The sequence below is a fragment of the Choloepus didactylus genome, chromosome 7, assembly GCF_015220235.1.
Source record: "Choloepus didactylus isolate mChoDid1 chromosome 7, mChoDid1.pri, whole genome shotgun sequence".
NCBI classification, from domain to species: Eukaryota; Metazoa; Chordata; class Mammalia; order Pilosa; family Megalonychidae; genus Choloepus; species Choloepus didactylus.
Window position 1 is genome coordinate 67,776,717 of NC_051313.1, and position 27,869 is coordinate 67,804,585.

At 38.6% G+C, this 27,869-nt stretch overlaps 1 protein-coding gene across 1 annotated transcript; it reads left to right on the forward strand.

The window, feature by feature from the left end:
• Nucleotides 1-1,728: 1,728 nt before the first annotated feature.
• TBX18 (T-box transcription factor 18) lies at nt 1,729-27,159 on the forward strand. Its single transcript, XM_037843848.1, has 8 exons — nt 1,729-2,035; nt 3,218-3,422; nt 5,644-5,745; nt 8,878-9,049; nt 16,008-16,175; nt 19,290-19,354; nt 24,829-24,923; nt 26,435-27,159. Exons 1-8 carry the CDS (start codon nt 1,729-1,731, stop codon nt 27,157-27,159), a joined length of 1,839 nt encoding a protein of 612 aa, XP_037699776.1.
• Nucleotides 27,160-27,869: the final 710 nt, after the last annotated feature.

Genomic DNA, 27,869 nt, shown 5'->3' on the forward strand with positions numbered 1-27,869 from the left:
GATGCTGTTGGGTCCGGTTGGGCGGCGTGCGCCGCCTTCTCGGCACGGCCAGCTAAGGTTCCCGCTCCTTCGGCGCTGTCCGGCCTCGAAAGCAACCCTGTGTTCCCCAGCTACGGTGAAAAGATCGCGGCGGCGAAACTTTTCAATCACTCGACCGAAAGCTCCAAAAGAAGTGAGACATAATAGGTCAGCCAGCGGTTCCGGAGATTGAATTGAATGAGGGGCAGGGAAAACAATACTTTGTGTGTATTTTATCCCAAAGATTAAGAATAATATACACCATGAACTTCATTTGTTTTATTTACACCAAACCCATTTTTTGTTGTTGTTGTGTTTAAACAAAACGTCAAGGTGAAACTACAAGACAAATTGTACATGTACATGTTTGGTGCCATTCAATTAAAAAGAGTAGTTCTTGTTTTTTAAATTGGGGTTTGTCTCCTTAAAAGCCTGAGAAAAAAGCGGTAAATTGTCAAAGGTAGGACAAATATGAAGTTACGTTAAATCACAGACATTAAAAAAAATACAATGGGAACTCTTATTGCATCTTAAAGCATTACATTATGGAAAATCTTACGGGGTTTTAAGACTAAATCCATATCATTACAGACATACAGAATCAAAATCCCATGGCCTACGTTTTAAGATAACTACCACGCTTTAAAAGAAAAGGGCTTGCTTCCTTTGACAGGTTTACATGAGGGACTGAGCGATAATATAAACTTCTGCTCCCCTAAATATAAAGGATTTAAATACTGACAACCTCTCCCCCAGAACCTCTCCCCCGAGAAAAATCCATGGAACAAAATAAATAAGCCTAGTGCCACGGCCGGTGCAGAGTGGGTGCTTACTAAATTCAGGAATGTTTAAATGAGAAGTGGTGGGCCTGGTGCCTGTGAATTTTCCCCACCCTCAAAGTGTTCGGAGTTGTAGCAACCTTAAGTGGTAAGGGAATTTAAGGTCCCTTTAAAGAGTCTTAATAGTCTAACTCGGTGATCGTCTGGGTTTAAAGTCACAAGCCTGCACCTTTCCAGATCCTGCTTAGGAAAGCCAGGAAGTCTCTGGGGCTTGACTGGGCTGTGGGCGGAGGACAGACCCATTGAGTGTAGAGAACGCGGGGCTGGTTTGTCCGAGCCAGACGGCGGCGCTTTTCACCCCAGTGTTTTCGCTACCTTGTAAGGAAGTGGGCGCGGGCTGTGCGGAGCCGGCGTCCTGTGATTGGCCAGCCATCTCGGTGATTGACAGGGTGCATAGCTCCGCCCCCGCCGCTTTATTGACACTAATGAGCAAGTTCTTCCCACCGCTCTCCTGCCTGGAAGTGCTGACAGATCAAGGCAACAAATTTCAATTACAATCCCTAATTTGTGTCCGCAGAGTGTTCTTTTACCCATGTTAGTCCTCTCTGGCGCATCAGTCGAGGCAGATCTTGGAACAGCAGGAGGAGGGGGTGGGAGCGAAGGAGTCCATCAGTGAGAGAGCGCGCGCGAGAGACAGAGGGAAGGAAGCTTGGCGGGCGCGTCGCTGGTTTCTTGGATCCCAACTCAAGCGAGAAAGAGGAATCGCCAAATTTGTTCTTGCCCGCGGCGGGGAAGGGGGACGATCTCGGCCTGCGGGAAGCCCTGACAGTTTAAATCTTGGTGGGGAAGAAAAGCGTGTGCGTGCGTGTGCCCGCTTGAGTGTATATGAGAGAGGGGCGCGTGGCGGGCGGGCGGGCGCCGGGCGGCGGGGATGGCGGAGAAGCGGAGGGGCTCGCCGTGCAACATGCTAAGCCTCAAGGCGCACGCCTTTTCCGTGGAGGCGCTGATCGGCGCCGAGAAACAGCAACAGTTGCAGAAGAAGCGGCGAAAGCTGGACGCGGAAGAGGCGGCCGGGGCGGCGGACGACGGAGGCTGTAGCCGCAGCGACGGCGTTGGAGAAAAGGGTTCCTCCGAGAGAGACGAAGGCGTCGCACTCCCGCCGCCAACTGGGGCGGCGTCGGGGCCCGCCAGGAGCTGCTCAGACCTAGAGCGGAGCTGCGGCTCCCGGGGACCAGCGGGTGAGTCGGCCCCTTCTCGCCTAACTTCTCACGGGCGCGTCCCTGTCGGGGTCCGGCGGTCACGGCGCGGCGGCAGAGAACCTGAACTTCTGCGAGTTGCCGCGTGTGCTTACGCTCCGTGTCGCTACGTGCCGGGGGAGCTTAGCCACTATCGCTGTGAGCCGTGGGCGTTAGGGCACTAAGCACGCTGAGACCTTAGCCGCTCTCTCTGCGCGCATCTCTGGTCACCTTCCAGACGGTAAATATACCGCTTTTAGCCTCGCCTCGCTGGCTCCCGTCGCCCACTTCGCAACCCGCGGCTGTTTGCAGCTCCCGGAGGTGCAGATCGGTGGTTTCCGCATCTGCCTCCTTTGGGGTCCCAGCCAATGGGTGCTCTTTTTTTCTCCCCTAACTTTTAAGAGCATGCGGCTGGGGGTGGGGTGGGGAGCGACAGCATAGCCCCTCCGAAACCGGAATGAATGCCCTAAACCGCTCGTGCAAACCAGGAAGAGGGCGGCGTGTTTGTCAACGTGGTTTCCCGGGGAAAGCTGAATGCTTCCCTTGCCTTGCCCTCTTGATTCTGGCTGTACAAAGCAGACGGCAGCCGCTGGGCTGCTTTTTGCGCTCTTCTGACTGCTTCGCTGCTTGGGTGGAAACGCAGAGCTGCTCGCGAGTTTGGCGGGAGCGGGGTCTGAAGAGCGTTCTAGAACATGCCTCCGACCGGGCCTGTAGCGCGAAGGGAAGGAAACCCAGGCGCTTTGGACTGCGAGCCCGGGTACCGGGCACTTGGCTCTGGGAGCTTGAGAACGTGGGTTGTGTTTGGGCCATCACTGGGGTCTCTGGACCCCGGAACGCGTGTCGGACTCCATCGGGCAAGCTTCCCAGACCTCCGGGGCGGCGCGAACCTTCTTTTGAGGCCTTGGCCCAGCCGAAGCTGGGAGAGTGGGGTGGACGCGGCCCGCACACCTCTCCCGGTCTCTAGACTTGGGGGCCGGCAGGCCTCCCTCACTCGAGGGCCGACCTTTCCTTCAGCGGGCATTCTGTTTATCGATGGGCCTGTTAGAAGGATCCGATGGCAAGGAAGCGTCCCCTTTGTCTTGGCCCTTTCCCTCCTCTCAGCCGCCCGCGGGGGTCCGTCTCTCCGGCCGACTTCCCCTGTGGACCCTTCACCCGTTCTCCCACTCTCTGCTCTTTGCTGCTCAGGCGGCTGTGAGGACGGCTTCCTGCAGGGCTCTTCCCCGTTGGCGTCCCCAGGAGGCTCCCCGAAGGGATCCCCGGCGCCCGCCCTGGTCCGGCCCGGGACTCCGCTACCCTCGCCGCAGGCTCCACGGGTGGATTTGCAGGGAGCCGAGCTCTGGAAGCGCTTCCATGAGATCGGCACGGAGATGATCATCACCAAGGCGGGCAGGTAAAGGGCCAGTCGGCGCGAATTCACCGCCCCTCACCCCCCGCATCCCCAGGCTTTGGCCTAACCCCACCCTTCGGTAGGTTAGGAAGGAGAAGGGCCTGCAGAACGGCGGGCGCTCGGGTTACCATTTACCGACAGACATGCCAAGGCCCCAGACAGTGGTCCACTTTTGAGGCGGCTTTCCCTACCAAGTGCTGTGTCCGTGAAGGGTACAACACGGCCGCCCTCTTGTTGGATTCGCAGGCGGTGGGGACAGGATCACTGTCGTTGCCGGTGCTGGAACTGCCGCGGTTCACGTTCTTCGTGCAGGCAGCTATAGATTTGAGGTCATATTTAAGTCTATCTTGGCATTTATTTAATAGGCTGTGGCTATCATTCCTGGAACGAGGGAACAGATCCCCCAACCCCACTTCTTTAATTTTTCAAATGCAGTTTACTCTTTAGCCAAACTTAGAATTTGCTTTTTCAGATTATAGACATCCAGGTTGTTTCTTTATCAGAATATTTTCTGGCAATGTGAGGATGTGATGTGTTGTGCTATTTTCATATTTGACGAGGATGAAAAGTCATTGAAATCACCAATAATACATGTTCAATTAGATATAGCTGCAAAAAAAAACTACCCTGATTTTTATAAATCATTTTGTTTGTAGATCCACAGTTATGTGGTTATTTTTTTTCTAAATGAAACCTAACATATTAGCTTAAATTAGATGAAGAATATTGAAGTTTTTATAGATCTATCAGGTTTTTTTGAAGTGTAAAGTTCAAAACTTTACATTAGTTTATACATTAGTTCATAAAATGAATAGATTTGTTGGCTAGATTGTAGTAATTTGAGGAAGGCACAGAAATATTTGCATTTTAAAGTTTTCAGTTCATTTAGTGCAATGAAATTTATGCATACTATGCTTCATTAAAAGGGACTTAAAAAACATACAGCTGGTTCAGAGAGTACACATGGTAAAAACCTGGATAATATAAAAGTACCCAAACTTGTTAGAAATTACAAAAACATATTTTATTGAATCCATGTGCTACCTTCTACATTTTCACAGAGCTTTTATTAGTGATCCAAATTCAGTCTTCAACAACACAAAGCAACAGTTGTGTTATAAAGGATGTAGTTAAAGACCTTTACTCTTTATCTTACAGGTGCACTGAAATAACACTTAAACAACCCGCATATTAAACTGTTCTCATGCCTAGTTAGAAATAATGGATTTTCTTTTCTAGGGAAGTGGTCTTTAATAGATTATTGCTATAGAATAAAAATCTGGTAAATAACAGTACTGAAATTTGTTTTATAAAGTTAAATGAGCAAAAATTAGATTAACTGGAAAGGGTCCTAGGGATAAATAATTAGATGAAAGTTAAAAAAAAAGAAAAAAGAGAAAACTGCTGTTTTAGTTTTTAGCCCACAACCAATAATTTGCTGTTGTAGTCATTGCTACTGGACGTTTTGTAAAGGATAGGTGCATTCACTTTAGCATCTCCTTTGATATACATCTCTGGGAAGCCAAGAGAAATGCATATTTTAATTTGTTTTAGTTAGCAAAGTTTAAGTGTGGTTAAACAGATTTTCTGGATACGGTGGGGGAAGGAATGATTTGGTAAATATAAATTATGTTTAGTTTCTGCTTTCAATAAAGAAATTTTACTATACCTTTCAAATTTAGAGTAACTTTTGCACTTCACCTTTACTATGCTGCAGGCAGGAAGTCCTGTCTCAATAAAGAACATATTGTTTGGTTATAGTATGGCACATTGGCTCCTTGTGGTTTTTTATAACCCTTTAAAAATTTCACATTATAATATATTCTATCACTTTCAGAAATTCTTTTTTTTTTATTTCTACCATTTGGTGCATTTTATTATTTGAATTATGGAAGTAAATATGCCTATTGATTTTTGTTTAAAAAATAAAGTGCTTTCTTTGGTGCCATTACTCCTTCGGTGTACTTCTCTTGTAAGTACGGGGTGCAACAAATTACATTTGTACTTCTCTTGCAAGTACGGGGTACAACAAATTACATTTAAAACCCTGAGTTTTGATATGTCCTATAGTCTGCTTCTTTGAATTATATTACCCTAGTGTATGCTAGAAATTTGTCCATATGAAAAAAAGAAGTTTGAAAGGTTTCTGTGCTTACTCATTCTTCATATTTAATCACCAACAAAAAAACTCAAGCCCTCTTTTCTCCTTCTCCCTTATACATAGACGCATGTTTCCAGCAATGAGAGTGAAGATCTCAGGATTAGATCCCCACCAGCAGTATTACATTGCCATGGATATTGTGCCAGTGGACAACAAAAGATACAGGTACAGTGATTGGCTACAGGAGGATAAGAAATGCTGGGATTTTGCAGGCTAGTGCCTAGTTCTGTGAGGACTGATGTTTGTTTGTAGCAGCCAGTAGAATTTCCAGATCTGTAATTCAACCACCCGTGGGTTCCAGTGGCCGCAGTCCAGCCGGTACCTTATCTTGCAGCAGATGTGGAAACATAATTTTTGTTTTACTTTTGCTAAACCCAGAAATGTCTTCCAGGTATTAAGAACTTTGACTAGAAGCTACTGTTATTGTAGTTTGGTGTTGTAAACTAAATTTGTCTTTCATATTGATTTACATTTTGATAAGAATTTTGAGAGGAAATATTAAGTAAAGTTTGTAGAGATACATAATATTACACTAAATGTTTCATTTTCTTCATGATTTTTTTTGCTCTTCAAATAAATTCAATTTAACTTATTAATTTCAAAATCATAAAATATGGGCTTTTTTCCTTTCTGCAATTTGAGAAAATTATTTCTGATATTCTACTATTAAGAGAAGTAAAATCTCATAATTAGGATATTAAGATAGCTTTAAAATGGTAATAAATTGTTACCTTACTGTTGCTTTTTGGTTGGTACTTAAAACAATATTAAAAAAAAACCTTATAGTATTTGGATTTTGAAATAGGGTATTTTTATTTAGATATCAAGTAAACTTTGAAAAGGTGCACATTCTTCAGTTTCAAACCACCCTTTACTCTTTTCCTAATGCAAAAAAAAGTAAATCAGCAATTTTCAATGGTAGGCTTTTTATTTTTCTGAAGAGTTAAAAATGCTAACAATTTTTAAAGAAGGTTTGGACTGCTTGGAAAATCAGAAAGTGCTGTTTTAAATTTTGGTCTTCTTTCAGTTTTTTTTGTAAACAGCTAGAATGATTAAAAGACTAGTATTATTTTTAGTAAATTTTAAACAAAATCAGATTTGGTTTTTACCACTTTTGAAAATTTATGGAATTGCTTTCTTGAAATAGATTTATGGTGTTAAAAAGCGCACAGATTTTAATTAACACATTGAAGTATGGGATACTACGAAAAAAGGTAATAGAAAAGACAGTTTTATTATTTGTGTTTTGTGTGTAAATTGCATTATTTAGTTATTTTAATTAAATAAATCATTAGGGAGTTTTGCTAAAATTATCTGACTGCATGACAGAAGCTAGAAGGCATTGGAGTCCTTTCTCTAAATATGCTTGATTTAAAACCCGTATTTTAAGTTGGGTTTTAAGCTGAGGAAGATAATATAATGAGCTTAGAAATTACTCCATTCTTTTCTAAGTTAGTCTTTTGTTTCTTTCTCCAAATCTTTTCCATATTTTGGACAGTTTATTTTACTTAACTGTTTCTTATTTATTTTTACATAAAGCAAGGAAATTTATTAAGATGTGAGATTTTAAAACATCAAGTGTGGAACATAAATTTGCTTTCACATATAATTTCTCAAGAAGAAATTTGTTTTTAGCATTTGTGTTTAGAATATTTACAAAGAAAGTGTAACGTGTAGTATTTATTCTCTCAGTATGAATATTGAACTATTCAATATGCATGCTTTTCAAGGTTTTGATAAAGCATATTACTCTTTATATTTTGATAATGAGCAAATTCATATTCACAATACAATTTTTCTTGTATTTTAAGATTTTCATTTTATTTTCCCCTTTTTTTCAGCAGTATTAGAAAAAAGTTTTTTTGTTTATTTCTCTGATGTCAAAGAGTGGTATTTGGTCAAGTTAAAAATGATTGTCATTTATAAGAATGTTAAATTAATATTTACAAAGCCCACACTTGGGAACTTATTTATTGAAATTACACCTTAACAATTAGAGGAAGGTTTAAAAAAAATTATTCTTCTTAATTTTGTGATTATGTAGTCTTCCTCAAGGGAAGGAAATAACAAATAAAAGGTATATTGAGAATTCAAAAGAGAATGAAATATATGACCATACTTGAAATAAAGGGCCTCATCAGAGATGTTGTGATAATATTTCATGTAATTTTAAAAAGAAATTGGTATGTTACACAGTAGAATTTTCTGAGACTGTCTGCAAATTGTTGCTTTAAATTAGTATGCCATATTTTAAAACACGAGTAAAAGAAAAGCTCCTAAGCCTGTAATTTTCATTTTATAACTATTTGTAAGTGATTCATCAATATACTACTCTCTAGTCTTTAATTAATGTATTTAAATTAACTAATAAATGATAATCTGAATATAGGATTAAATATTAGGATCTTATTCATTACTTGAAGCATTGTTGTTTAAATGTATTACTTTTACCGAATCAACACATTTGACGTATACAAACAGAGTAGTATGTTCTACTTCTGAATTGGGAAAGTAATATTAATTAGATATGCCATCATTTTCAAAGTTTGGTTTGTATTTCAATCAGTAATATTTTCAAACTGAAAGAATTTTCTTACACAGGTCAAGAAAGAGAGACTAGAGGCCTACCTTTTTTGATTTACAAAATTTTTAAATTAAATGGAATAATATGTCCTTGGTTTATAGTGCTGTAGCATTAGAAAAAATAATTCTAAATGATAATAGGTAAAACTTTTTCCCCTATGAAAATAACATTACTGGAACTTCTGACAATTCCCCCTTGCTTCCACTGCCTATCCAGTCAGCCTGTGTATAAAACTAAAATGAGAAGTGATCTTAAAGGAATTGAGACATGCTAAGATATTATCACTTGCAAGTATTTTTGAGATCTGCTTAAATTGAGCTTGATGCTGGATGATTTAATAGTCTTTTCAGATCAACTGAATGTCCAAATGAAAAAAGGGAAAATATTAGAATATCAGGCAGAATGACTAACATGAATATGTATGAGTCATAAGAAATAAGAGACTAGCGTTTATGGTGGTGGTAATGTGCACATTATTCACTAAACCCTTAACTCACAGCTTACTCTGAATTGTCAGTAGGCCACCACTGCTTCAGTGAGTTTCTGAAAAGCACTTGAGGTCTTATTTTATACATACTGGGTGTAAAGAAGAAATTGGCTTTTTTAGGCTTAAAAAAAAAAAAAAAATGGATGACTATTTTATCTGATTCTACTGAGATGAAGATTCCAGGAACCTTAAAGTCCATGTCCTAAACTTTGTCATTGCCTTCTAGGTATGTTTACCACAGCTCTAAATGGATGGTGGCGGGTAACGCAGACTCCCCTGTGCCACCCCGGGTGTACATTCACCCAGATTCGCCTGCTTCAGGGGAAACTTGGATGAGACAAGTCATCAGCTTCGACAAGCTGAAGCTCACCAATAATGAACTGGATGACCAAGGCCACGTGAGTAGATGACTCCCTGCGTGCCACCATTGGATGGCACGGCCACATTAGTGCTGTGGGTGACTGAAGGGGATGAACTCTTCTAAGAGCATCATAGCCTTTCCCTGGTTGATCAGCCTGTGCATAATCTGTTCAAAATCAAATGTATGTTTGCATCAGAGACCATGTCTGTGGCCAGAAAATCCTATGAAGCATTTAATAGGTTAAAACTAGATAAACTGCCTTTGTACCGGAATCAAAATTTGTTTGAAATCCCATGAGGTACTAATTATTATACTCTGAATATGAATACTTGGGAATTGGGTGAACAGGGATAATGATTTATTGTGTCCTGCCCGCATCCAGCACTTTTTCCATCTGAGACTCATTGCTTCTCAGTAAGGGGCCCAGGCTTATGCTGTTTGTGTGTTCTATTCGCAAGCTCCCAATTGTTTTTGTAATATCTAATGTGTCAAAATATGTTTAGTAGTAGTTCCTTTTATTCTTAAAACTACGGAAACACTATACGTAAGTCCATGTTTAGCCATTCCAATAATGCAGTCATTTTTAATACCTTATTAATTTTTATGAGGTATTGTTCCTAGGCAATAATTCTGCCCTATTATTTTAAAAACAAGTAACTATGGATACATGCTGATTTCTGTTCAGAGCTAGCATCTCTGTGAGGTTTGTGTTATTTGAGAAGGTTTTGATTGAGACGGGATTGAAATGCCTTTTGAAGACTGCATCATCCATGAAAGGAATAACAACTAATTCATTTCTGAAAGAGGTAACATAAAGATAGCATATTTACATGCACAACTTTTAAAACAAAAATGCAGACTGTCATAAACTAGTAATATAATGATGACAGGATATTATTTTCAAGTTGCTAGACAGTATCTTAAGCAGAAAACATTCAAATACAAATTTCATGCAGTAACTAGTAGAATCTCACATTGCCAGTGCTTTTGTTTATTGTTTGTTGCCTTTTGATTTTAAACGGAATCAGAAAAATAACAGCAGATTTCTTTTCTGAATTCAACTTCATGCCTTGTATTTTAATGTATTACTTCATCTTGCTTCTTTTTAGTGTTTATTTTTATTGTCAAGTTGTAACAATTATTTTTCACTTGACTTTAGTGGAAGAACATTGATTTCTTCTGCAGCATTGCGGGAGCTGGCTGTGAAGGTGTTGCCAGCATGTCCATTAAGGGCTATTTTCTTGGAAAAGGAAATTTACACTGAATGCCATTAAGGGTTATTTGTTTTCAGAACCTTAAGAACACTACACTTTTGTGAGTTCTGTAGTTTAAGAGAGATCTTTTAAAGAGATAATTGGGTTTAAAACTATACACTGCTATATGTAAGTAAAAACTCTTTAATAATTTAAATCAGTACAATCATTTTAGAATTATTCTTTCAGATTAAATTATTGGATCTATATCTAATATTATATTACAATATTTTATGTATGATGTCTTAATAATAGATTTATATCTAGTAGTTTATATGATTTTAAGTTTTGTGATTTCATTAGAACTTATTTAAAACAACAGTTGTTTAAAACACAAAAGAATAGATTGCAAACTGAAATTATATTATTTTAAAACTTAAATGATTATAATATTTCTCTATTGGTAAAAACAAAACAGAAAGGCAAAATCTAGAGAAAGGCAAAATCTAGAGAAGTGTGTTGTCTGTGAATGAAAATTTTCTCTTAAGATTTTGGCAGGATGGAATACTTTAATAAAGGGAGATAGTATTTGTGGCATGGGGAGGAAAAGAGATGAAAATGTATTTCTGAGATTAGTTGATACTGGACAAGAAAGTAGGGAGAAAGTGTTATTCATTTAAAGGACATTTTTTAAAGATGTAAAATATGGTAAAAGACACACCACCATGGTCTCTGCATTTGGGGAGCTAGTACCCTAGATGGGGAGAGAAGATACGTGCACAGATGACCACCCTGTCAGCTCTCAAGGAGTACAGATTCTGCTTTATTCTAATAAGGAGAGATTGGGAAGGCTTTGAGAAGGTGTCTGCTCAGTTTGATGCTTGCAAGTGAGGCCAGATTAGAGATTAGGAATTAGCTTCTAATTCTATTGTCAATTTGTGACTCAGGGTCTGAGAAGACAGTGGTGCCCTTCTGGTGGAACTTTCTAATTCAGCAGCGCCTTTCTTCATGTAGAAACCTCACAGAGACTCACCCTCTGCCCTCAGGTAGTTGAGCCCCTCTCCCCCACCTCCAGTTCCAAAGGAAGTGACAGAAATCTCTAACAAAGTATACTAAACTGTAGTCTACTAAAGGCCACTGTAGACTAAAATGAGAGGTGATTTGCAGATTTGCTTTCTAAATTGCTTTCCTACTTTTTTTGTTCTCTCAGTTCCCAGTTCTACTTTGCTACCGATGTGCAAGTGTTCAACATATAGACTTGAGAACTCCATGTGAATCTGGACTTCTATTAACTAAACACAAAGTAATTTTAGGAATCAAATTGTCACAGGTCGGCGACTGGGCCTTGGACTACTTCTCATCCTAACATGTAGTCCCTCCGTGAGACTGGAGATTACCACCTTGCTCTGGAGGCTATGAGCCACTGTTACTGGCTGGATCACTGCCATTTAAAGCGAGTCAGTATTTAGCCTCACCAAACTGCAGGGAGCTAGGTTTGTTTTGTTATTTGGACTTCTTGGTCCTTTGCTTGACTTCTTGCAACATTGGCATTTAGGCCATCCTGAGAATTTCTAGATTCAGCAGGTAGTGTTTCACTATTGAGCCACTCTGTAAGATGGGACGCAGCTGGCCTGTCTGTCAAACCAAAGGCACTTTAGACTCATCAAAACAGAAATAAGTAATATGGGGCTTCTTTTAACTCAAATTTAGTGTTATTAAAGTAGAAAAACATGTATCAACTTGCCACATGGCAAAGCACTCTGTATTTAGGGACATTGGTCCATATGACTTTGCTATGAGGTATCCCCCATCTCCCTCCCACCCACACCACAAATGCTCTCTCTAAACAAAGCATAGAACATGTAGGTAAAATTATTTGAATTTAGGTGATAGGCATTATCATTGTGGTCTCCTTGTTTGTAAGGCCAGTTGTTCTCCTGGTTCTACTTGTTCTATTAAAAAAACAAAATATTATTTTCCACTCACCATTATAAGTTGGATACTTCATTAAAAGGCAGTAATGAAGAAAAACAGGCTTTTTAACATTTCCCACAAATTCCCAGGAGTATACTAAATTCTTATAGATAGTATTGAGAATATTTTACTTAAACAAACTTCAGATTACTATTGGCAATTGTCCTTTAGCATACATCAGCCCCTGTATAATCCACCTTAAATGATTTTTGAAATGAGATAAGGTTATAAACAAAATTCAGTGGGGGAAGTCTGCTTGAGAGAACCAAGACTTCACAAAACAAGCTGCTACGTTTCATTGACTAGTAAACAGAAACCCAAATCAGCTTTTGTCTCCTTCGTTTTTAATCAGTTCATTCCAATCTTCTAGAATTGGTCACACACTTCATGTTTTGTTTCACTTTTATTTAAGGTAAAGTAGCTTTTCTCCAAGTTTTGTTCTGCTCTGAGGTTTATTTCTAAAAGGTATGCTAAATATCCTGGGATTTTATAAATGCCTCTGTTTTGTTCAGTTTTATTTGCTTACCAGTGGCATTTTATTTCTTAGCTTGGAGAAGGGAAAGAGCACTCTCATGCCCTCTCCTCTTCCCCCTAAAGACATCAGGTGTTTCATCAGTTTTCTAAAGAGAGAGATCGGTTAGGAAATAAAGGAGGGGAAGAATTAGAGTTAACATTGACAGTTGTTATTTATTAATTGGTCATCTGATGTTCTCACTTAAAAGAGTACATTAGGGTAAAAACTTATAATTAGTGCTTTGAAGGAAAAGGACGAGGACCGTTGTGTCATAGTTAGGTGGTAAATGAAACGCCAGTTGGGACTTAATCGCCTGTCCCCACAAGTTGAGAACCATGTTGGTGTTTCCTGCATTGGGCCTGGCACAGGGGTGAAGCTGGCCCACACATCGTAAAATCAGTAAGTGAATACATACACCCAGAATGAGGAGCCCTGGCCAGGGGGCCTGGCTTCCAGCTCTGGCCCTGAGGACTCAGACCTCTCTTCCCTTCTTTATCTCTAAATTGGGAGTGTTAATATGTCAGTTGTTTTCAGACTTTAAAATGTCAAATGTATTGTTGCCCAGAGCCCTCCATGTAAAACAGGAAAGTGGAGCTGCTATATTTGGAGGTCAGAGAGCAGACCCCAGTCTCCCCCTTCATCTAACTTTCCTTCTGCTATGTGGCTCTGAAAAAAATAACTACTTAGTTCAAATATCCCCAGAGAGCCCTTTCAACCCTGCTGAGAAATGGGGCTTCCAAGGATATGAACTTAGACTTCTCTTCTATCTTTTAAATGTGGATTAGTGGGCATGTAACTCAGATAATATACTGAGAAAAGGAAAATAAAAAATATTCCATATCTAGTGAAAATCTGTTTATGATATGCTGGGCATTAGAATCATTAAAACTCAATTTTGCTCCTGAGTTTTTCAAAGGTTTTGAAGTGGCTCAGAGCAAGACACACAGTTTGTGTTTGACCAGATGTGTACACACACTCACCCACACACACACACACACACACTTCTTGATAACAGAAAAAGTTTACCAAAACATTTACTTATCCTTACTACAAGCAGTACAGTCCATTTTATAGTCCATTTTATTTTATAATTTTATTTATTTAAGCATTTTTTGGTTGCAATCCTTTAAATTGATTTTCTGAGCCACTAATGGGTTATTGAAATGTTGTCCTTTTTTTAAGATCTGGAAAGGAAATTTACCAGAAGTTTCGTATTTGTGTGTTTTTGTCCATGTGATGATGAGGGCTACTGTCTGCTCTTGTCCCTTGTCTCACACTCATGCTGACTCCCCAACAAGCATGTTTGATGGACACAATCATGCTCTATGCTAGTCGGGCATTTATTTATTAATAGAAAGAAAAACTTCAGGGTTTAAAAAAAAACTGACCACAGTGCTGGTTATTACCAGGGAATAAAGACATTCTCTTGGGAGAGTGTTTCAGTTTGCTAAAGCTGCCAGGATACAGTATACCAGAAATGTACTGGCTTTTAACAATGAAGATTTATTAGCTTACAAGTTACAATTCTAAGGCCATGAAAATATCCAAATTAAAGCATCAACAGGAAGATACCTTTTCTGAAGAAAGGCTGCTGGCATCTGGGACACCTCTGTCACATGGGAAGCCACAAGACCAGTGTCTGCTGGTCCTTCTCTTCCAAGTTTCGTTGCTTTCAGCCTCTTGCTTCAGTGGGTCTCTCAGCTTCTGTGGGTGTGTCCTTGTCTCAGCTTCTCTGGGGCTTCTCTGGGTTTCTTCTGTCTTTTATCCTCTCACAAAGGACTCCAATCAAAGGACCAGGACCCACCCTGAATGGGATGGGTCACATCTCATTTGAAACAATCTAACCAGAAAGCCCCACCCACAATAGGATTGCACCTACAGGAATAGATTAAAAGAACATGGCCTTTTTTTGGGGTATGTCACAGCTTCAAACTGACACAGACAGTAAAGACACTCTCCAGATAGAAGACTATTTGTATTTGAGCTGGCCAAAGGATTTGGCTTATTAAACTGCCCACTTCTTGAAAAACGTGTGGCAGTTCAACCACTGTGTTTTTCCAGGACTCTTTATTTAAGGGCTTTCCCTCCAAACTCAAAATACCCAAGCACCTGAAATCCAACCTTGTAGCTCAGGAAAGATATAGGTTTGTTAACTATCCTCATGAACAAATACCTAAACATGGGATCCCAGTAGCAAATAGAAAATCCCATTGGGTGAGGCTATTTCTTCACCCTGCCCACTCAGTTTTGAAAGCATGGAACATGTAAAGAAGAAGGAAAAACTTGTCCACAATCCCATAACCCAAAGATGACCACTGTTTATGTCTTTGTATGGGATCTTTTTACTCTGCCTATTTTTATGTAGTTTGTAATAAGTTTATATACAATTTGAATCATGTTTTTGTCATTTAACATTTAAAAAGCTAAATTCACCACCTTGTTAAAATTTTCCTAAACAGCATTAGTAATGACTGCATAATATGGTATCCTGTTGTGTGGATGCATTTTCACTTACCTTACCAATTTACTAATGTTGGATATATAAGTGGTTTATAGTTTTTCCACTATAATAAATAATTTTGTGGTGCCTGTCTTTGTACACAAAAGCTTTTCTGAGTTTGGAATATTTCCCTAGGATAAATTCCAGAAGTAGAATCATTGGAAAGAAGAGTTAGTTGACCTTAATGTCACATTCCCTTAGAATCTATTTGAGCATGCCCACTTTTCCATCCCTGGGCATCTGAGTTTCATAAGCCCTGTTGTGATGGAGGTGATGACACTGAGCTCCCTAGGCAAATCAGAGACAGTCCTAGAGCCAAATATACCTACTCAAACATTTAGGGCAGAAGGTGGGGTGTCACTGATGGAAGATAAAATGCCTTCTGAAGAAAATCTAGTGTTGAAATACTCGTTTTTAGGGGATGGGTGCAATAGAATTTAAATAGTCATTTCAATCTCATTTTTTAGTTTCATTAGTTTGAACTTTGTGTTCTCTTCTATAATGGTGAATAAGACATTTATGAATTTATTACTGTACTTTCATCAACAGAAAATTTGATGTTAAGTTCACATGAATTTACCCAGGGTTTCACCAAAACAATTATTTTCTTTTGGTTTTGTATGCTTATGCACATTTTGAAAATAACTTCTTAGTCCTCTGTCTGCAATTTTGATATATTTTATTAAACTAGCAAATCTGCATCCTTGGATTTTAATTTCCAACCGTAATTTATTTTGCATATTAAGTATTTAATCATGGTGTCATGGTTGAGTAAAGGTTCCTGATAAGTGTGGCTTTTCTTTCTTTGATGTAGATAATTCTTCATTCTATGCACAAATACCAACCACGAGTCCATGTCATCCGTAAAGACTGTGGAGATGATCTTTCTCCCATCAAGCCTGTTCCAGTTGGGGAGGGAGTGAAGGCATTCTCCTTCCCAGAAACTGTCTTTACAACTGTCACTGCCTATCAAAATCAGCAGGTAATGTTCTCAGAATTGCTATCTGTCTAGACTTTTTATTTCAGGTTTAAAGAGGAAGGGAGCTATCCTCTTTACTGTATTTAAATGTTATGAATTATTATAAAGCATCTGCCACATATGAAGTCTAAGGAATATGTATTGTAATCACAATTATTTACCTGTGCTTCCCCCCAAGTGAGGCTACTATAGTGAAGACTTCTTTAGATGAGAATGTATCTTGCAAGTGACAGTATAGGTTTATTACCTATTTTGAAATACTTAATCATGACATGAAAACTGAAATTAGAAAGCATGTTTATTGCCTTGGAAATAAAAGTGTAAAATATGAAAAATGAATTGTGTTGCAGAGAATAGGATTTAGGAGCTTAATTTCTTTTAAAACTGTGCTCCATGTATTGTCAGAAATATTTCAGAACCATTTCTCCTTTACAATTATTTTAGTACATATATCCAAAAAAAGACTACTTCTTCCAAGATAGTTTAATTGTGATAGAGGGTCATGCATATGCATATAGTCTGAGAGAGCATCAGTTGTGGAGTAGTTTTTCAGAAAATTAGAAATAGTTTGAGAAGAGAAATATTTATTTTCTGTAGAAGAAAATATGTGTATATATGTATTTGTTTGATATATATATTTCTTTAAGGCTGTGTCTACATGTGCCAAGTAGGTAGAGAATCAAATCAGAGGCAGTTACTTAATTCATGCAACAGACCAAGTTGTGTAAGAAATAGCTGCCTTAATTGAGGCTGATGTGGTCTATGGTAGGTTTTTGTTTTTTTTTTAATCATTTCTGTTGTTGGAAGAACTATTTCCAGTCTTCTCTTTACATTTATAGATATCTCAGTTAAGAATTTAAGCCTTTATATTCTTTCTGTTGTGGTTTCTGTTGTTTGAAAGCTTTTTAGGAGATTCGGAACCCAACCTGTGTGTTCTTTGTTAGGGCTGAGACTTATCGGCTCTCATCTGCTGGGGAGGCACCAGTCCAATGCCCCAGCCAAAGCTTCCCTGTGCTTCTGTCACATTCATATTGCCACCCTTTTATATAAGCTTTTAGGGTATAAAAAGAAAGACTAAGGAAAGAACATGAAATGTAACCTTTAGAAGGCCTAGAGATAATTAGAGAAAATATTCAAGGGGCAGAAAATGGTTTCTTTTTTAGGAAAAAAATTAATGCACGTGGAGAAAAAAGCAGAGACATTTAGTACCTTTTTAACAAACCCAACTCATTTTCTCTCTTTCTCTGTTTCTCTCTCCTCCTCTTTTTTTTTTTTTGTGCATGTACACACACAAATAAACTGTGTTACATGTGTATTTCTACCAGACTTTGTGGTTCCATAAACCAGATGCATTGGGCTTTTGGTACATGTTGGTTACTAGCTCACCAATTAGCAACTAGCTCACCAATCCAACAATGACAGTTGGATAAAAAGAGTGTAAAAATTAGGAGCAGGGACATTGGTAATGATAAAATGCATTGATGTTAATATTTTAACTTCCCAGCTACTATTTTTAATAACTTAGGGAAAATTGGTAGGCAGTCTAGTCTAGTGTTTGACAGCAGTGGCTCTGTTCTGGGGTCCTAGCTCATATCTACTGATTAGTAACTGTGTAATCTTAGAAAAATTACTTAAGATTCAGTTAAAAAAATAAAAAAAAACAAAAACAGTAAAACCAAGGTAATACCATCAACACAAGTTGTTGCAAGAATTGAATGAGATTATAAGCATAAAAGTCTGCACAGCATACATAGTATACACTCAACAAATTTGATATTAGCAACAAAAAATAATGATAATGATTGGGATATATCTCTATTTAGACAGGGGACCATTTTATATATATGTGTGTACTCTTTAAAAATATTGTTTAAAAAATATTTGGAAATGAACAGAAAATTGAACTATAATGGTCTGTAAAGAAGAATTCCTTTAATGATAGTGTCAGGCATAGTGAATTAATTAGCAAACCCTTTCATTTATATAATTTATAACATGCTTTTGCCCATGTACTAAGAAACTATTATATAGAGCATATGTGGTTTATTGCATGCAAAGGACAATATAGGGAGATTGCAGATGACTTTCTAAAGATGCCTTTTTTTGCCTTAATGTTATCCAGTGGTTTTCATCCTTAGCCAAGATGGTGTAATCAGAAGAATGTAGATTTCATTAAGCCAAGAAGCTAAGAAAGCAAAGCATGACAGGCTTCTTAGAAAATAGGCCATAAATTCCACTGGCCAAATTGGAGATCTGATAGGAAACAGGCGTTATGTTGTTTATTTGTTTCAAATTCAAGATGGTATATCTAATTATATAGACCATTAAACCATTTGTAAAAATTTGCTCCCCCAATTTTGGGTCTTCCTCGTCAAGAAGCTGGTTGTGAGTCAACAAGTTAGCACTATAAAATTAAAACATCATTTATTTCAACTATAAGTATAAGATTAAAACCATTAGAATCTTCAAGTGGTAGTTACTTCTACTTAGACATTCACTATAGTGCTCTGGCCAAGCCTGGACACCACAAATACAAGAGGAAAGAATAAAACTTTAGAGGAGAGCTACAGAGATGATTAAAGGAAGGACATAGACATACAGAGAGGCAGAAAAGTGAAAGGAGTGTGCATTACCTAATTCTGAAGAAGAGAAGGCTGAGTGGAAGCCTAACATTCAGGCATATAAATGGCTGTTAAATAGAAGTTGTTATTAGCTTCCCCATCACCACTATTGCAAAAGAAGCAGGATTAAACCACATCACAAAGTTAAAGAAACTCAGTTCAGAGAGGATTGTCTAACATTGGACACGTTATCAACAGAAGACTCAGAATCTTCTCCTTTAGTGAGATTAAAAGCAAAGTAAATTTTTGTCTCTTTATAGAGATTGAGCAGGGGTGGGGGTTCCTTTTTCATAGCAGATTAATTTTCTAGATGATTCTGAAATTTTTTTTTATCTTTCTTTTTAAGATATTAGAAATCTGGTGGATGGAGAAGAAGAAGGCAATAGAATCCTCCAAAAGTTAATTTTTGAGTAGTTTGCATTTCTGCAATCATTTCTGTCTATAATAACCTTTTCTGGCATTTGTATGACATCTGATATAATTTTCTATTCTGCAGATTACTCGCCTGAAGATAGACAGGAATCCGTTTGCCAAAGGCTTTCGAGACTCTGGACGAAACAGGTAAGTATAGAACGTTCTGGTTGTGATAAACACATTTGATTTCTTATTGTGATTTTCTATGACAAAGTAAACAGTTAAATTTACTGACCATGGTATTGAAATAACTTCTGATGGAAATCTAAACTAGTTAATACTACTGAGCTTTGGAAACAACTTATATTTTGGTGTAATGGTTCACCTTTCCTAAGGTAAACTTTCATGTGTGATACTGGGGTGAAGATAGAGGCTCTCAGAGTGTCCATTGATCGTGTGCTTCTTCTGAAGGCCACTTGGAGAAGCCTGCCCTTACAGGCCTGAGGACCTCAATATCCTAAGTCATTATCTTCTCTGCATCCACTATGGGTTTAGACTTTAGGTAGGAATGTCACAACTAAATATTGATTATGTCTTTGGAATGTGATAGTGTCTTTGTTCCCTTCAATTTCCAACTAGAATATGAATCTACTGCTCATTGCCAAGAGAGCTGATGCTCTTTAGTTTCCAAATTTGTCTTGGCTCCTCTGACAGCCACTCTTGTTTATTTTTTCTGTGTCTTGTTTTACGGTGTTTGTACTAAGTGGGAGAACTACAGTAATGAATTCCACTTTATTACTTTTATCAAAAAGCAGATCACCCAGTCTGTGTGCCAAGAGCTTTTGGATTTATTGATATAGTTCTATTCCAATACAGTTTGGTGCAACATTTTCTAAAATAACCATTAATAGTAATAGCAGTTAATAATAGACAAACGTTCTCTAGATAGTTCTCCATATAAACTAATGCTCTCCAGAGGGAGGCTTTGAGTTTTCTTATTTTAAAAAAGAAGTATTTCAGCAATTCTTATTTTACTCCAGAATTTATTCTAATACTTCTTGAAAATTTGGTATTAATAGGCTATGTCTACATGAAGTCAAAATCACCAAATATCTCATTTTAGAGACAATTTCATTTAAAATTTTACAGTGAAAACAGTCATACAATAGTCCAGATTTTTAGGTTTTTCAGCTGGTTAATTTGGCAAGGTAGGTGTAGATAGAGACCCATTTCTCAGAATACACATGCAAGTGCTTGCAGAGACTTGGTTTTCTCTCACAAGAGCTGACCAGTAGCAGGGCCTGTTGTTGAACTTCTTCACTCTGTCACAAGGTTTGCAGATATTCCTATAAAAAAAAAAAAAGAAAGAAAAAATTTGCTGTATTAAAATTATTCTTTGTCTTTTTAGATGTCTGTGTCAATGTGGAGGAAAACTTTGCTTCTGGGAACTGCTTGGTTTTTGTTGTGTTGTATTACCTACTGGCTAATCTTGCTTCTCAGAGGACTTTTTAAAAATTGAACGTAAATTGAACCATCATTTAGTAACTTGAATGGTCACTAGTGGGGTGACTGATGTAAACCTTTGGGATGGCTCTTTTTTTTTTACCATGACAAATGCTTTGATGGAATCTTGTAGTTTTGGTTTAAACAGATTAGTACTTATCCATTTAAGAGTTTTGTATTACTTTAAGTAAATTTTTGAGACTATAAATTATTAAATATTTTTAAAGGCATATTTTGGGTAGATCATAATAGTGAAGAACCTTCTGTGTAGAAGCAAGATGATAGATACATGAAGTTTTCAGGAACAATTTTAGATATGTCAACATAATGAAAAGACCTTTTGTTATTTAAATTTGTTCAGTGAAAAGAATCACTGGCATTGGTGAAAATAAGAGGAGGCCTGTTGTTCGGTATGGTGAGCTCAAACGGCTAGGTCTGATATGAAATTTTTCACCTCCCTGTAGCTGTTTCAGGAACATATAGACATGGCATCCATGGTGCTTGCTATTTTTTCCCTGACTCCAGAATTTTTGATGAACTTTTAATGGATGTATAGAAAATAATGAATTATGTTTTAACATTTTTAACTCCTGTTAAAATTTAAAATTTTAATCTTGTTCCAAATACTTAAACATCATCTTAGTACAGGAAAAGCATGTTGAGACTACACATAACTTCGTACTAGTTAAATGAATTATTTCACTTTTTCCTCATTAATGCTTTTCCTCAGATATTGGAATGCTGAATATCTGCAAATCAATATTTTCTGATTTTTTTAAAAATACTGACTGACGCTTTTCACTGATAAATGCAATAGAGAAGAGAGAATTTGTCAGCTTTAAGTATTTCTAACTTATCTTTTATTTCCCTTAAAATAAAAAAGAACCTATGTTTTATGTTGGACCTCTAGAGGTTGCATTGGTTTGGGGGATAATATTTTTTCATATATTAATAGGAAGAAAGCCATGAGAGAAAAGTCAGTGTATTCCTTTATTAGGCCTGGTTCTGTTGTGCTGTTGTTACTGCTTATAGAAACAAAGACTATTTTTATTTTTCCCTATATGTGAAATAAACTTAAGCAGCACAATAAATAAACATGGACCCATGATTGTTTAAACTGTATAAAACAATTTGCTTTAATTAAAAATTATTCCTTTCTAGCTATTTACGGCTCCACAGCCTATTTTATGGGAATCGGTAGCTTCAGCCCTTAAAAGCTCTCCTGCAAGACATTTGCTAAGTGAAAGAGAATTTATGTGCTGAGAATAGTTTCATTCTTCAGTTAGGCCTCAGGTTTGACCCTATAAAATTTTTTACTCAGGAAGGTACAAAAATTTCTTCTCTTTAAATACTTCAGGAAAAACATAACCATTTTACTAAATAAACTTGGCCATTTGATAGTATAAATTAGGGTGGTGATAAAATGTGGAAATTGTTCAAAGGCATCTTGTATAAATTATCACCTTGGCTGCACTCCTGCAGGAGGTGCCTTTTATCTTTTCTTTAACTAGGCGGGAAAAGTCTCCATTACTGGAGAAAATGAAGGCTTTAAAAAAAAAAAAGTCTAGATTCAGCTAGTAAATACTTTATAACTGTTTTCTGCAAAATATCTGAAATCCTTTCTGGAACCTGCAGTGTGAAACAGCAACCTCAGGAAAAATATCGATAGCTCCAAAGCAGATCAGTTGTAGATATGTCACCTTCAGAGCACCTCTTTAAAGCTCAAGGTTATATATTTGTGGTGACTAATAACTTATCCCTAAGAGTTTGGTCTATGGATTTGTATTTGAAGTATAATGATGCTTACACTGCTAAGGCAAATAATATGGTAAAGCCCAGCTCTATACTTAATAATTCCAAGTCTAGTGCATTCTTATTAAATATTCTTATTAAACTCCCCTCAAGACTACTCCATGACCACTTTTGTATCATTATTATTTAAAACTACACAATTATTAAAACTCATCTATGTAGTAATAAAAAGCAGTTTTATGTAAAGCTGTGTTCTAACATTCTTTAGCGTTTAAAGCTTTTTTTCTAGACAGTCATAAAAATTTAGAATTAATTTAAAGTAAATATAGGGTAATCAGTTAAACAGCACCCAGCATTCATTAGTTTAGTATTAAATACAACCTGCAGGCCACATGGGGTGTTGGGGTGGACCAGGCCTATCAAACTGCCCAGGAATCAATACCTTAATGTGCAGAAAATTTTACTAATGGAGCACTCTTGGCCCATAGTCTGGTCAGATACAGTGTCTCATTTGGGAAAAATCACTAGTATCAAACAAATTTAGAATTAGTAGAAGTTTCAGAAATTTTTTAATAATCTTCCCTTTATGGGAAACTGAAGTCCAGGACAGTTAAGAAATTACTTATGGCCACACAGAGGATTATAGTGAGCTGCAGTCACAGCCCAGTTCTCTTGAACCCCAGTCCAGTGTTTTTATCATTCAATAATTCTTTCTTTGTGGCTCATTGATTACCTTCAAAGCCCGATTATGTCCTTGGCTCTCAGTGCAACCCAGGTGAGGCATGTTTTGTTCTGCCCTGTGCCCTGCTCTTCCCTTTGGCAGCCCAGTATGAGCACCTGTGTGGGGCTGGTGATGTCTTCTTGAAGTGCCCCCAAAGCACCCTCCCCACCTGTGAATTAAGAGAGGCGTCAGGTTCCTGTGTGCACTCATGTGAGAATGTGTTCACGAGTGGGCACACATAGTGCCATCCGAACACACAGCTGTCTCCTGTCACGAAGATGGTAGTAATGCTCCTCGTAGAATGATGACAGAAATCAACACATTATGGAGAGACACTACACTCTGATGGCTCTAAGCAAGTTCCATGTATGAAACAGAATGGAACAGAGGGATGAGTAGTGTGAGATGGGTTTCTCTACAGAAATCACTTTTCTCAGGAGTTTAGAGAGCTTTCACCACAGTGTATAGTTGGTATGGCTCTTAGGGGTAGTTTCTTCTAGTTTTAATTCATAGTTGATCATGACTTGGGGATGTAGGGAATCCAGAGAAGGTAGGACCTTCAGTCTATTCTATTAAAGATATTAAGTCCCACAGCATGACCAACAATCACAAGAGATGGCTGAGTATTATTTTACACCCCAGGAAGCAGGCATTTCCTACATGGGAGCTATATGTTTAATGAGAAGCACAATGATCTCTAGATTAAAATTGCTTAGGGCTGAGGGAGTTGAAGGATGAGTGACAAGGTCTCAAGTGCAGCTGTTTTGGAAATGGGCTATTTGAGTGTAGGGCTCATTCCCAAAACCTAGAGGAGGAGAAGGCTGTGACTCACTCATGGTAGGAGGTGACTTAGGTAGACAAAACCTTCTTGGAGTAGTTGCCCTTCAGTTTACAATTTTAAAATATGCATATGTCATGTAAATAGTCCATAACAGACTTATATGTCTCTCTAAGTATCCATTCAAAAATATACATACATCATGTAAATAGTCCATAACAGACTTATGTGTCTCTTTAAGTATCCATTCATCAAGTGTATGCAGGGGCTTTAAATTAATTTTCTGTACTAATTGTAGATCCATACACTATGTATACAGTGTGAGATCATCTTCCCGTTGGTCTCCCACAGTGGCCAGAGAAGCCAGTGCTGCCCTCTCCTGGACCTCGTTTTGCTGGAAGGAGAGCCCAGCTTGGCTGTACTGGGTGTGGTGGAGATTGTGTCCCTGAGTGACGTCAGCTGCCGAGACACCTAATGATGGGGCAAGAAAAGAGGTTGCAGTACAGGGGCATGCTTTTGTGGCTAATCCTTCCTCATCAGAGGAAGAAATGTAAGACAGATGGAGAGGGTGCATTCTGGACTGGAGCAGACCCTTGGGATCATGGTATCTAGGATGCACACTCTTCATCTCCACTCCTTAGCCGAAGGGGGCAGATTTTTATCCTCTGAGGTTGGCTTCATTTTCTGAGGATGTTAACAGGGCATCTTGTGTGGTTTCCATTCTCTTGTGCTCCTGGTGACAGAATAGTAGCCCATCTCTGGAGCATTTCTTTCTGCCTGTGGCAAGCTCCTGTCCTGCCAATGTGGGTGATACCATCAACACCAATGTTGTTTTCTGAGATTCTTATTCCTGGTGAACAATATAAAGTACCAGCTGTACCTAACTAGACTCCTTTTGTCCGCCCCCATCGTGACCCTTCTGTTTAGAATGGGTTTGGAAGCCCTGGTGGAGTCATATGCATTCTGGCGGCCCTCACTACGGACTCTCACCTTTGAAGATATCCCTGGAATCCCCAAACAAGGTAAATCACAGAGTTCTCCTGGGTCTTATATTTGGCCTGCTCTTGCTAGAAGCTCAGGCACTGAAAAATGTTGAAATCATTGTTTATACCTATAACAGAGACATCATCACCAGCATCCTTTTACTATTTTCTCTGTAGAATAGGGATGGGCCAGGGAAAGAGGTGTCTGGTCATAGGTTAAATCTTGAATGTTTTAGGCTGTTTATATATTGCATGACCTTTACCTCTCCCTTGAATCTCTTATTAAAATTAGAGGTGGACTAATGAGCTCCAGTGCCAGGTGCACTTCACAAGAAATTGTTGATGCTGGTTCTAGTTCACCCTTTCTTTTCTTCCTTCAGGATAATTTCTTCTTGGCACAGGTTTTCTGTTTTTTTTTGTTTTTTTTTTTCTTTTGATGACCAGATCAGGTGTACTCCCTGATATTTGATATCTGAATATTTCCCACAAGCCTGGGGCTCTCGTTTCCTCAGAAGTTGCTGCATGGGAAGGGAAGGAACCCCCTCTCTAGTCTGCTCAGTAGGTAGGACTTTCAGCCTATGTCTGCTTTTTTCACTCATCAGCTTACCCAGCTCTCCAGTGAGAACTCGGTGTCCTTGGTTTTAGATAATCATCACTGGCTGAATTGGACTTTTAGTTTCTCTTGAGAGGCTATATAAAAAACCTGTCACTGGAGCAATGGAGGTTTACAACCTGTGCAGTCCTTTGGAATCCCCCTCACCCATAAGTTCTGTCAAGTTGCAAACATCAATCTGCCAACAAATCCTGAGAGGGGAATCAGTGACCATCGTTGTTATTGATTGGATGCAGGATTGACTGCCCTTTATAAGATTCACAGGATTGTTTGTTTGCTGGACCTCTACTCTTGTGTTAGCGTAGGATTCACCAGCCTGTTTTGGGGTTGGAAATGAGATTTTTGAGGTGTTAGAATATTGCTTAATTGTAATAGCCAAGACATGCCAAGACATACATAAGCTTTCAGTGGAAAGCACCCAATGTGTTTGAGACTGAGTGTCAGTTCATCTCTTTCCTTTGAGTTCCTTTTTTTTCTTGCAAGAAAATATATTGATCCAGAGGTGGTAGAAGAGAGGTGATGGGTATAATTTTGGAACTAGATACAGAGTAGCATGAAATTTATATTTTATGAAGTTGCTGATAAAATAAGTGTTTGTAATATTTAATGTAGTAAATCAGAAAGCAATGAGAAAGCTAATGGAAGGAGAAAATGTGAAAATTCTATGTGGTAGTGTCCTAATATCTTCTGCAATTCAAAAATACATCATTCCTTGGTAAGATAATTTGTCTGAAAATAGTAAGAGGATCTGTGTTTACATTATTTCATTCTAAATTCAGTAAAATAATAAATTCTTTGAGAGCCGAGACCATGTCCTTTATATCTTTATAGACCCCATTCCCCCTTGTAATAAGCCATGTCTAGCTCATCTTTAAAAAATTGCAAGGAAAGGATGGCTATAGAGTTGATGTTCTTTACATCTCAACTTCTTTTGTAGGAAATGCAAGTTCCTCCGCCCTACTCCAAGGTTCTGGGAATGGTGTTCCTGCCACCCATCCTCATCTTTTGTCTGGCTCCCCTTGCTCCTCTCCTGCCTTCCATCTGGGGCCCAACACCAGCCAGCTGTGTAGTCTGGCTCCAGCTGACTACTCTGCCTGTGCCCGCTCAGGCCTCACCCTCAACCGGTACAGCACGTCCTTAGCCGAGACGTACAACAGGCTCACCAGCCAGACCAGCGACACCTTTGCCCCACCCAGGACTCCCTCTTACGTGGGCGTGAACAGCAGCGCCTCCGTCAACATGTCCATGGGCGGCAGTGATGGTGACACCTTCAGCTGCCCACAGACCAGCTTGTCCATGCAGATTTCAGGGATGTCGCCCCAGCTCCAGTATATCATGCCTTCACCATCCAGCAATGCCTTTGCTACAAACCAGACCCATCAGGGTTCCTATAACACGTTCAGATTACACAGCCCCTGTGCCTTGTATGGATATAACTTCTCCACATCCCCCAAACTGGCTGCTAGTCCTGAGAAAATTGTTTCTTCCCAAGGAAGTTTCTTGGGGTCCTCACCGAGTGGGACCATGACCGATCGGCAGATGTTGCCCCCTGTGGAAGGAGTGCACTTGCTTAGCAGTGGGGGTCAGCAGAATTTCTTTGACTCTAGGACCCTGGGAAGCTTAACTCTGTCATCATCTCAAGTATCTGCACATATGGTCTGATGAAACCTTTAAGTTAAGCTGCATTTGAATTTGTCTAATGTATTTCTTTTCTTCTTCCTTTTTTTTTTTTAAAGCAGTATGGAAAGAAACTATCTGTAGCTTGTAAAATGTACATATAATAGAAAATGAAGGCTCACTGAGTTTGTTGACTTTCCTGTGGTGAGATTATAATTATGATATATATGTGTACTATATATACATAGCATGTGGAGTTTTGCAGCCTACAAAACCACACCTTCCCTTTTTTCCCCCCAATTCATCCAGTTGTACAGAGTTATTGGCATAAATGTAGTATGTTTAGCCAATGTTCTCAGACCATCTAAAACCCAAATGGTAAAATTAAAAATGAGCTATGATACTATCAAGATTAAGATTTATAACAATTTATCAGAAAAATGCTCCAAACAGTTGCATTCTTGGGGTTGATAGCCAGCAGTAATTAGCATAGTGTTTTGATTTCTGCTATATTTGTTATTACTAGACACAGTAAGTGTGAAAACCTTAACTGTGTAAGCCAGTCGAAGTTTTAGTATTAGTTCCGAGGTATTCATAATAATGAAGGATTAGATTTGTGTTCATGCTTGTTCTTATTTACCACAGATATCATATTACCTTGGGTCTGTAAAAAATCCATAACCATAATTTTCTTATTTTTCTTAAGGCAGGCAGAAAAGAGTCTTGTTTTATTTTATTTTCTCACTTTCCATTGG